General features: G+C 43.1%; 1 protein-coding gene across 1 annotated transcript; it reads right to left on the minus strand.

The window, feature by feature from the left end:
* Positions 1-1,790: 1,790 nt before the first annotated feature.
* Positions 1,791-7,322, minus strand: LOC105905616 (P2Y purinoceptor 8-like). Its single transcript, XM_012833647.2, has 3 exons — positions 7,276-7,322; positions 3,741-3,978; positions 1,791-2,582 (listed from the first exon to the last, which is right to left on the minus strand). The coding sequence occupies exons 1-3, from the start codon at positions 7,320-7,322 to the stop codon at positions 1,791-1,793; spliced, it is 1,077 nt and encodes a 358-aa protein (XP_012689101.2).
* Positions 7,323-12,354: the final 5,032 nt, after the last annotated feature.

Here is a 12,354-nt window from a genome sequence, read left to right on the forward strand (position 1 = left end):
TAGCATAGCTAACAGTAGGCAAGCCTATATATTACAAACTACGGCTCGTTCGCGAACTAAAACTATTTACACCATCACTCACGTATGAAAAAGACGGTTTAGAAAACAAACATGTTTTAAACAGCCTTAACCTGTTTAAATTATTACTTACAACACGTCTCCGTTTCAATGGGTTGGAGCTGTCGCGGCAGCAGTGAAATATGTCAATATTAACTACACCTGAGTAATGGGTGAAACGGGTGTCAATGTGGCTGCATCTGATTGGTTAATAATGTTCTTACGCCAGTATTACATCGTGTTATTGGTTGCACTGATTTAGTAGGCAACTGTGTTTGCCGGTGAGTTTAACAAACTTTTATACTATGGTTTTGACTAAATGTGCAACGATTTTCCCTGACAACAACTGGTTTATGGTTAGAAATAACATAATTACCTCAACTGGAAAAAATCAAGGTTGTCCCATTTTAAATTACAAAGTTGAACAGATACGGGGCTTCGGCCCACCGCCTATGAGAGTCACTGGCCGTTCCTCTAGTCTATTTAATTAACTACATACAATATCCCGTCACACTGATCTTTCTCATGTCACTCGTAAAGCTCCGGTGCCAACTCTCCTTCCCTCTCTCTCATCAATACTGCCCAGCTGTCAATCTTCATACGTGGAATGGACTCGACTCTGTGCATTATAGAGGAACTTTTGGGATTTAAATTAATGCATTGCACAACAACGGGGAAAGATCTCTATGAAGAGGTATCCAAATGTGTAAATGAAATGGGTCTGTCTTGGGACAAGCGTGTGGGACTGACCACAGATGGAGCGCCTGCGAAGTGCAGAAAAGAGGCATAAGAAATGAATGCCACTGATGTTTATTTTATTTTGAAATTTGATCTGTATTTATAGGCAATAACTAATAGGCCTAAGCTTGAGGCTGCTTGTCCCAGATTCAATAGGCATATGTTAAACTTAAGTTCATGTTTACATATGAAAACATTAATATATCTTTTTTTTTCCAATGAATATGTCCGGCCCTCGATTTGGACGCAGTTAATTTTGGCCCTCTGTGTATTTGAGTTTGACACCCCTGGTCTAGATCTATTCCTGTTTCTGTCCCAGTTGCTTTGCAAAGGACATCATCTTTTGTTGTTTAAAATATGCTTATAGAGAAACATGTCCTATAACAGTGAAATTGACAATGGACAATTATATGTTTCCTTTTCATTTTACAAAAAACCAAACAAGACAAATGTTAGACACCATACAAAAAAAAGAGCACACCCTCCCACCACAACCCCCCTCCCTTCCCATACCATAACCCACCCATCCCTCCCTAGGAGTGCATTTTACTTGGGTCTCTTTCAAGATGAGAGACCAAAGGTTGCCACATTTTCTGAAAGTCCCTCAGCTTGTCTTTCAGAATATATTTGATTTATCTGTCAAGTCAGTCAGCCAGTTTTTTGAAGGAGGGCACCTCTTTCTTTTTCCTTAGCTCTTCAGATAGTGCCAAAATTATTAAAATAGGGTCTGGATCTATCTGAACCTCCAAGATCACAGACAAAAACATTTCGCCCTAATAATCTTGCAGTTTGGGGCAAAGAGCATAACTATGTGATAAGGAAGCCTCCTTGGACTCACATTTATCTCACAGAGGTGAGTAATCTGGAAAAATGTTGTGCAATTTTGTCTTGGAAAATTGTAGCCTCTGCAGGATTTTAAATTGTATTAAACCGTGAGGACATTGTCTTTTAACAGAGACGCGTGTTCCGGACCTGGGTGTGGCGAAAGTCTGGAATCACAGCTTGCTGCTGTTGCATGTTGGGGCATTGGTGAAGTTGACCACCTCGGAAGGAGTGTACAGCGTGTCTCTCTTGCATTGGCTGCAGCAGTGGAATGGGCGCAGAGCCTTCTGGAAGGTGTTGCGGAACTCCTGTGAGGCCAGGTAGTAGACGAAGGGGTCCACGGAGCAGATGAGGCTGTTGATGCCGAGAGTGAGCTTGTAGTAGGGGTAGAGGCTGATACCGCTCGCGCGGTAGGCCAGGTGCAGGAACTGGAGCACCACGTTGGGCAGGTAGCACAGGATGAAACACACCGCCGCCGTGGCACACATGACCATCGCGTAGCGTCGCGATTGGCCCTCGTTGCATGTCGGCGGCGAGCGGCGGAGCTCTAGCGTCACAGCCACGTAGCACGCCACGAGGATGACCAACGGCATGGCGCCGAAGAGCAGGGTGACGGCACCGAAGTAGAAGTAGGCGAGCGAGCGGCTTCCGAAGGTCCCGCGTGGGATCACGTCGAAGCAGGTGGTCAGGTTGAGCTCCTCCACGCGCAGTGTCAGGTCATGCCGCATCATGGGCGTCTGCACGGCCAACGCCAGGCCCCAGATCAGCAGGCACACCAGGCCGGTGCGCCATGGCGTGCACCAGTGTCTGGACTTTATGGGGTGCACCACGCCGAGGTAGCGCTCCATGGCGATGGCGCAGGTGATGAGGATGGAGCATTGCATACTGCAGCGGAAGGTCACCGTGGTGATGCCACACGCCACCGCGCCAAAGCGCCAGTCATGGCCCAAGAAAAGGTAGGACACCTGTGAAAGACAATTTTAAAGATGAAATACATCCAAGAGGTTTCTATGTTTTAGAGGACTTTTTAAGCATCTAGTTTCCCAAATGACAGTGGTCTCAGGGAAGAATCGGGTCCACATTTTTTGTGGATCTCCTGCACCTGTGCAAGATCAGGTCCATACCCATTTCTGAAATAGCTTCTTTTTGAAATGGTACTCGGATTTGGTTATACTATCACGTCAGAGCTCAAAGTGACACATCCGTACCTGGAATGGCAAAGACACGCTGTACTATAAGCCATCTTATTTTGGGGAAATTAATTTACATGTGATTGTCTCTACAGATACACACAAATTCTGAGACTATCTCTACCAGGGTACAGTTTTGTTCTCTTGAGAGAAATTCACGTGTCATTTCTCAAATGAGGAAGTGAGGACAAGAGTGTGAAACAAACACGCGCTGTTACATATGTGAGAACAACATGGCAAGACACAATATGAAGCAACTACATTTTCTTTTACTTCTTTTAAAAAACGATTTTCTCCCTATTTTAGCTTGTGACAAAAGTACCTTATTTCTTTGTCTGATACAATGAAAGTGTTCTTTCAAGTTCACAACTAAAGACAAATACATACGCACATTTCCAAAAATACATTTGCACCTCAGATTTTGCAACACCCTGTCACAGTCATAGTAAGGCAGCATAGACACACACTGTGTATTTTGAGGTGGCTTTTCCAGCATAACTGTATTATTAAGTAATGCCTCACATATCGAGTGGCAGAACAACATCTGATTGACAGTACACTGATACTTTGTATTGACATGACATTTGGATTAAGGTTAGACAAGGGGTTATGGTGATGTATTTTCCATTTACCAAGGCAGTGTGTTATAAACAGTTGCCTTCTCCTCTGTCATGTATATAACATGCAAAAACATAGTCAACTGTCAGTGCTGTTAACACAAAATGCTGTTTATGAATCAGTTCATGACTTTCAACTTTAAGAAACTTTGAAAATCATTAATGAGTATATGAGCGGTTCAGTATCTGTTAGCCAGAAAAGAAAAAAAATGCATCCTTACCCCGTGATGGTCCAAACCCATTTCTGAAATAGCTTCTTTTTGAAATGGCACTTGGTTATACTATCATGTCAGAGCTCAAAGTGACACATCCGTACCTGGAGCGGCAAAGACACGCTGTACAGGAGGTCGGCCAGCGAGAGGTTGATGGCGAAGATGATGGTGGAGGTTTTCCGCTTGATGCAAGTGCAGAGCAGGATGAAGCAGAGGAGATTACACGGGGTGCTGACCACGAACCCCACCAGGTATATCACAGGAAGAACCACAGTGGTCAGTGGATTGACCAGATCTTTCAGAGTGGCGTTGTCCACGCCATGGGCCACAGAGATGGTCATCCTGATATGTTTCACCGTGACCAGATGGCGAGTGATGGTAAGAAGCGCCGATCAATTCTGGTTAAGAAAAAGGGCAAAACAGGAAATGATCACATTACATGGGCAGATCAATGGAACCTCTGTGGCTGAGCACAACATCAGCATGGCCTCTTCATCTCTCACCCTGACCTCTGTGGCTGAGCACAACATCAGCATGGCCTCTTCATCTCTCACCCTGACCTCTGTGGCTGAGCACAACACGACTGAGGCTAACCTTCTCTGACCATGTTACCTCTTCTTCCTGGTTGTGCTGCTTTGCGCGTTACAACATGAGAAAAATGTGGCCCTTCCTGACTCACCAAACTCTTGGTACAGATTATAGTTATCTCCTGCCTTCACTAACTACTCTTTATTCATTCTTACTATCAGCATGTCTCTAACATACAGTAGCTTGATTATTGTTTCTCAATTGTAAGTTGCTTCGGATAAAAGTGTCTTGGTTTAAAAAAATCACAGTGAAAAAAGGTCACACTTCATTTGGATTGTCCCCTATAGACTATCTTCAGACTATCCATTGAAAGTCTGTTGACTACAGTTATGGTTAGCTGTTGGGTCTGCTTAAGACAGTGGTTCTCAATGTGGGGGGCGCGGACACTCTCCTGGGGGGCGTGATGTCACAAACAGAGAAAAAAAAACGTTAATGGTTAGTGAAAGCTCCCTCCGTGGCGAAATGCAAGGGGCTGGACTGACACAAACAAATCAAATACACAGTTTTGTTTTCTGATCCACCAATTAAAACTGAGAGTCATCATTTAAACGAGAGTTGCACATAGGCTTCCGTGTATAAAAATAACTGCAGGCATGGTAAGCGCTCACCCTCACTGAGATGACACACTGCAGAGTTTGTGTGATCTCTCTCGTTTCCTCGAGCATTCATATATTCATTGCTTTATAAACAGTGGGTTTCCGGGACAATTCTGGCATTCATGAAAGTTTTCTCATCTGGGATTCTTTCTTAACTTGGACCAGAATTTAAGAACGCTAAATATCAGGCTAAAAAACATGTTTAAGGACTGAATTTGTGAGAAATCGTTGGTGATTGCGTTCACATCAATTCTACAGACATCCTCAGATTTAAATAATTATAAATATAAAAAGTATGAAAATATTTGTATCAATTACGTTCACATTTATAGTCATGATTCTACGAGGCATCGTGATGTCCTAAAATAAATAAAAGCACTACACGAACACTGCAAATGTAAGTGAATAAATAAATAAACACTAAACTCAATTGCGTGGATATAGCCATAGTGAAATAGAACGGACACATCTACGTTCTGTAACAATACCTCCATCTCTGCACTGGTGAAGTTAGTTCTGCGTTTACTCGACCGGTGCTTGCTTTCCGCTTTGACATGATTTTGATCAGTCTGAAGTTGCTTTTGTGCAGAGAACGTTTCCAGGCGTTCATGAATCCGGCGGAGATATTTTCTTAGGTTGGACTTTTGAAATCCGTAAGACGATATTTAAGAAGACACTTAGGCAAATGTTCGAAAATGATGCCCAGTCTTTTTAAAGACTCACTCCTTTCTTACTTATAGATTACCTTACTGCACTTGCAGTAGGCCCATTCGTAGCCAAATCTAAGGACTACTTTGCTAAATATCGCAACCGCAAACAGATCGAGGATGACCTGAGGCTATGTTTGTTAAGATCCCTGCGATCTAAGAGACATTTTTCATTGTGATCGCTGCATGTGTTTTGTTATGCCATGTGTTCCCCCTGTTTGTTTAATTTAATTATGTTTAAAAATAATTTAAATCTGGTTGTTTTGTTTCTGTGATCAGGCCATGTGCGTTCTGTCATTGTCCGGAGACTCTGACCCCATTCACACGGTTGCGTCCGAATGCGTTGATCCGTTAAGGGCGACGGATCCCCATTCACTTTGAATTGGGTGAAGTCATTCTTTGCCAAACTGAACGGAGCCACAATTCAGTTCGCCCTTAACGGATCAACGCATTCCGACGCAACCGTGTGAATGGGCCGTCTGCCCTCTGCTTTTTCCCGGCCTATGCATCTGTTCCCCATTATCTCGCTGATTGTTTTGCCTGAATTGTCTTCACCTGTGTATTATATCTGTTCCCCATCTTACGGCCTATTCACACGGTTGCGTCGGAATGCGTTGATTTGTTAAGGGCGACAGATCCCCATTCACTTGAATGAGGTGTCGCCATCCTTTGCCGAACTGAATTGTGGCTCCGTTCAGTTCGGTAAAAGGATGACGTCTGTTGAGAGTGGATAAGTGTATGAATGTATGTATGTAATTATATTTGTCCAGGAGGAGGCGCTGTTCGCCTCATATGGCATCAGTCACATATGGCATCAGTCACATCAGTCAGGGGGATGTTCACCCTCTCTCATTCACTTGTTACCTCTCACGGAGAGCAGCATGTTGTACTTTAATAAATAATGCCACGCATTGATGGCTAAAGAGACAAACGTCTAAACGTCTGTTCATTCCTCTGAATCATTATTCCGTTGTGCAGGTAGGCAGAAGGTATAAGCCAACCTGTTAACAAACGTCACCCCATTCAAAGTGAATGGTGATCCGTCGCCTTCAACGGACCAACGCATTCGGACGCAACCCAACTACACCTAACCAGCTTTGGGGGGGGGCCCAGCTTGCAAAAGTTTGAGAACCCCTGGCTTAAGGTGATGTTCAGTGAACAAGAAAAAAAGACTAAACTTGAATTTCAACAAACCATCTGTGAAGTCTGTAGGTGAACTATCCACATAAAGTGTTACCGAAAAAGATAGTTTCCACTTTTTTATCAATTAACCCGTCTTCCACCAAATCTACAACGACACGTCCTTCCAATCAGACATTTGCAAAAGAATGAAAGCAAAGTTTCAATGCAGACACTAGCATGGGAGAGAGTAGAGTTCTGCTTACGACAACTACACCCACTGGCAGTTTCTATGGTGACGTGGGAAATCATCATCACAGGGAAATGGCAAAAGGGGTTTAAAGGGAATGAAATTGTATAACATGCACAGAGTAAAACTGGTGGATACTGTATATTTGTCATGCATTCAGAGCTACATCATGTCAACAAGCAGGATTGTTATCTTTTGCCAAAAAAAACCTGTTTCCTGCACCTTTAAACCAAATATGTAGCTCAGGCCTTGGTTGTAGATACCATTTCCATAAAGTCAAGCAAATCAAAAAATGTTTCTTCTCGTCTAAGAATTCTATGCTAGGCTACAATGTGACTTCCAGACGCATTAGAAGTTATGAAACGTCCGGTGCTAGGACCTCGACACTTCGCTCACTTTCGATGTGTTGCCGATTAATGCCCCCATGCTTGCTTGCAGCCACACAACTCAATTCGTACAAGGGCAGAGGAAACATTTGCTAATGAGCTCTCGAGATGACCACCAGTCCAGCGCCGTTAACGTTACTTACAATTATTTATATGAAACAACAGCTCTGCCTAGAGTGCACGTAGTAGTAACATCGTCCTTCAGCTAGTGCCTCTGATTGTTAATGGAAGGAAGAGCCTGATGGTGGGAGATGTTATCCACACATCCCTCGTCGAGCAAGGCAGAGATGTAGGCCACCATACCGAAAACATGTGCCCACACACAGACACACACACACACGCTCACACACACATGCACACACACACATGCACACACACACCCACACACACGCGCGCACACACACACACACACACACACACACACCGACACACACACACACACACACAATGCCATGCTACCTGGAATTCCTTGAGGTCCATGTGCTACAGAGAATAAGTAGTCCACTTCAATTCTAGTTATGTAAATGAAAGTAGAGAATAACCATCTGTTTTTGACAAAGAATTCCTCCTATTTCAATCTGAAATAGCACCCTCATTCCCTCAGTAGACAGGGAACAATGAAATACATTAGAGATTCTATGGGGGGGGTGAAGAAAAGATACTCATGCTCAAGTGAATCTACCCAGACTGAATTATCACTTAGCGACGTCTAGATCGACCCAGACCTTGTGTTAGGAAAGAATTAGGAAAGAGCGGACCATTTTGAGTGACAGGCCTACTTGCGTTACTTCCAGGGACAATGACACAGCAGCACTGGGTAGGTGACGGACAGACAGTTCCACTCGCTCAAAGTGAACACAAAAGATAAGCCAGATGAGGAGCTCTCCCTCACTCTCTCTCTCTGCCATTGTGAATGCTGAGATGATAAGATGTTTGCCTTTACATGTTCACAGCTTTCAGACTGTGTGTGTGTGTGTGTGTGAGTGTGTGTGTGTGTGTCCTTTTATTTAATGCAGTAATTTGGTCAATTTTATTTTTCAACTCGTTTGAATTTCACCCTCAACAGTGTTTATTAGTAAGCCACCAAAAGAGTGTCCCACATCCAGTACCATTTTACATTAAGGTGTAATTCCATAATTCACTTCTAGATTAAAGATGGGAATAAAAGTCTACTTATTGTGACTAATCAGCTCAATCGATATTTATGAAAACCAAAACATATCACCATAGAAGCTCCATAGTGTGCATAACTGAGTAGACAAGCTCAGCAGTCTGAATATTATCTCTCTGTTTGGAAAAGGCTGCCATCTAGTGGCTTAACACTGCACCTACACTGGGCACACACACTTGTTTTACCATGAATGCTCACACAACATTTTTATGTCACACGATTTCTGAAATATGTCACTCAAACAGCAAAACAGCACACCAAATCTGCAAAACAACACGCTTATTCACTCAGTTTTCAAGGACAAAACACTTTTCGCAAAACATTACACACATAGTTCTCGTTCTTAGACACAACCACTTTGAACACCTGCATGCCTTTTTAAGGCACCGCCCTTCAAAATGCAACATATACTGTACATACCAGTTCCAAAGGAGGACATTGGTTGTGATGTTGATAAGTTGCTGTGATAACACCCAAATAGGAGACTGGGTTCGGTCACACAGTCTCTTTTTAGTGTATGTATCATGTAAGGTCAATTATTGTTGTTGTTGTATTCCTTACATAGCCTACCACTTACAATTTTGTGCATGATGTGTCCTATACTGAACACACGGAATTTGGGGGAAATTTTGGAAATGCACAAAAGCATTTTTGTTTCTATGTTAGGACAGGTACGCTAAGTGCATTTTAGATGAGACACCACACTACCATGTTACCATCCCATCCACTAGAGGGGGCAGTGGTTTGCCTATCCGCTGCTCATTGGCTCCTTGGGATTGGTAAACAGCTCAGGTGAGCAGTGGCAGGGTCATGTTTTGGATGTAGGGTGGCTCTCTCGTGGACCCTGCGGCTAGGTGAGTGATTATCACCTTGCCTGGGAACGTTTACTAGGAATTTGCCTAGCCACAGACTTGTGGAGCGCACCAAGGATCGGGTTAGGGTTAGGGTTAGGGTTAGGGTTACAATCCTCTGCTCTCTAAATGGGCAAGCATTTATGTGTCGACTAAATATACTTCAGTTTGCTGTAATAAACTGTATTGCTAACTATTTTGTATTTTGTACATTCTATCACTGAAATGCAGAGGTTGCACTGTGTGGTACGACACTTTGTTCTGCATTGTTTTGGAAAAAAATTGAATGAAAATTAAATTTGTGAAATTACTCTAATTCTGTCTGTGTTTAATTTTGCACAAGATAATGTAGTGCAACATCCAGCATACAAGTATTACTAAATGAGATAATTTCCCTCGATGCATGAACATTTTTGCTGCTAAGTGCAACAAGAAGAAGTGTTGAGAGAGAGAAGTGAGAGAGAGAGAGAGAGAGACCGCTGTGTATGGATCATTTCACCTTTTCACATCGATGGGGGTCACTGTGGCTGGCCTTTTCTCAGTTTCTTTCAAGAAATGCTCTTTAAGATTTTACCACTTCTGCCTGCTGGCTGATGGCTAGTTATTAAGAGTAGAGAGCTAAGTAGAGATATGCAGGCTTAAGCAGGTAAACTTCTGCTTTTGTTTCTTTATCAAGACCCACGTTCTGTACCTGCTTGTACTGTATGTCACCTGTTCTCCCTCTAGTATTTCCCTCAACTGGTATGAACAGAGTCCATGACTGACACCTCCCCAGCCAGCAACTATGTCATGGTCACTCACTCTTTCTTTACCTTCTACCTGGCTCTCTAAGCACTCTCACCCACAAGTGAAGCTACAATTTACATCCACCCCAATTTCATTTACAGTATAATTTCTCAAATCAACTTTATCCCCTTGACTTACCAGTCTTTGCTTTAACTTCTGCACTCTGAGTCCTCCTTCTGTGTTAAGATACCCTTTATTGCCTCTTCTGATGCAACGGTACACAGTTTATTTGGTACGCCCCCCATGGTTCAATACACACATGTGAACCACGGTATTACGGTACGCCTGGCAACATCCTATCATTTTCAAAACTTGCTTACTGCGCTGCTGACTACATGCACGTTGTACATTCAGATCCACAGAACATCTCTGGAGCCTATCAGAATTAACCTGGAGCGCCATCAGCGCTCTTTATGCAAATATGAGCTGGAAAGTAACTTAAAAACAATTCTTTGAGTTTCACAGAAGCAATGGGGATCGGTAGTCAGGCACTTTTCAAATCCGCTGTGTGGGAACATTTTGGATTAAGCGTGCTTTACGATGATGAGAGTAAGAAGACTGTGAACAAACAAAGCACAAGTCTGCAGACATTGCTTCGTCAGTGTCGGCTCCTCAGATGGAAAGACATCTAACATGATATCACATTTATGTCGCCCTCACCCAGCCGTATCCCTTGCAGGTGGAGCAAGGAGAGTTCACTCCTAGCAAAAACACAACCGTCTATCGCTGCTGCCTTCCATCAACAATTTGTGACACAAAAAAATAAGAAAAGCAGTGGGAGTATTCATAGCCCCGCCCCCCCCCCCCCCCCCCCCCGGCAAACATTTCAGCAGCAGAGTCATTCCCAAACTCTACAAAACTACACAGAGGGAAATAGAAAACGAACTGATTCAGACATCGTACCTAGCTCTCTCTACTGACAGTTGGACCTCCAGAGCAACTGAAAGCTACCTCACTGTGACTGTACACTATGTACTGCATTGGGAGATGAAGAGTTATGTGTTACAAACGCGTCCCCTGTATGAGAGTCATACAAGCAGACACTTAGCCGTAGAATTAATGAATGCTACGACTGAGTGAACACTAGAGACACCAAATATCACAATCCCAGTCACTACAGATAATGCACAAAACGTTGTGAACGCATCAGTGAAGCTGACGGATTTGGGCCCCACATTGGATGCTTTGCAAGCATTCTGAACATGGCAGCCAAGAGGGCAGTCTCTCTCAATGCACCAAGCTCTGACAGTCAAGCAAGAGATGCCAGATATACCAAAGCACAAATGAATCCATGATGTCACGACCCTTTGGAATACCATGCATGACATGGTGGAACGTTATGTGGAACAGCAACCGGCCATCTACTCTGCTGTATCAAGTCTGTGGCAGAAGAACTCATTTAGCTCCTCAATTCCCTAAAAACAATGACAACTCCCGTGCGCAGTGAAACAAGCCCCACATCATCAATGATTCTCCTTCTAAAGACAATGATACTCAAATCCATGACACCATCCACGTTGCACTTTATGTTATTTTATTTATTTATATTGCCTATAAAAGAATGTACCCGGTTTCGCATAGGTTCAAGATGTGTTGATATTACATGCATGCTTGTGGTATTGTACTGCTCAGCAAGGGGAAGTTTAAGCGTTATCAGACTCTCTGTGGAAAACTGTGACCACTGTGTAGGCATCACTTCCCTTGAGGTAAGTTTGTGAAAGCGTGAGAATGAGCAGTTCAATTTGCCACTCACAGCACCAGGTGTTCACTCACACTTATTGTCAAACCTTCCATTATTTGTGCATTTCTTTCAAAAATAAATACTTAATGATCAGGAATTCCCTTTACATAAATTAAACAGTTTTTACATGCAACTCTGTTACTAATAGTCACTCCACTGTTACACCACTATAGGCCTATATAAAACTAAAGTACATTTTTAAAAGTTTTGGTGTCAAAACATTGAAAACCTACAGTGGACAATTGATTTGTCAGCAGAAAAGCTGACCAGACCTCAAGAGCGCTCTAATACCATGGCTGTGTATATACTGTATGTATATATGTATGTTTTGCACAGGAACTAGAACCGACTGCTCAGATGTCTCTGCCTGATAGCCTTCTGCATTGTTTGCCTATGTTTGCACATGGCAGTAGAGTCAGATGGACAGTTCCTCACTCAATACCTAAAACAACACAGTCACTGCACACTTTTAGCAGTCACAGTGATGAAGCTGATTTCAAGATCACTTTCAGACATCTTTCAT

The sequence above is a fragment of the Clupea harengus genome, chromosome 21, assembly GCF_900700415.2.
Source record: "Clupea harengus chromosome 21, Ch_v2.0.2, whole genome shotgun sequence".
Taxonomy (NCBI): domain Eukaryota; kingdom Metazoa; phylum Chordata; class Actinopteri; order Clupeiformes; family Clupeidae; genus Clupea; species Clupea harengus.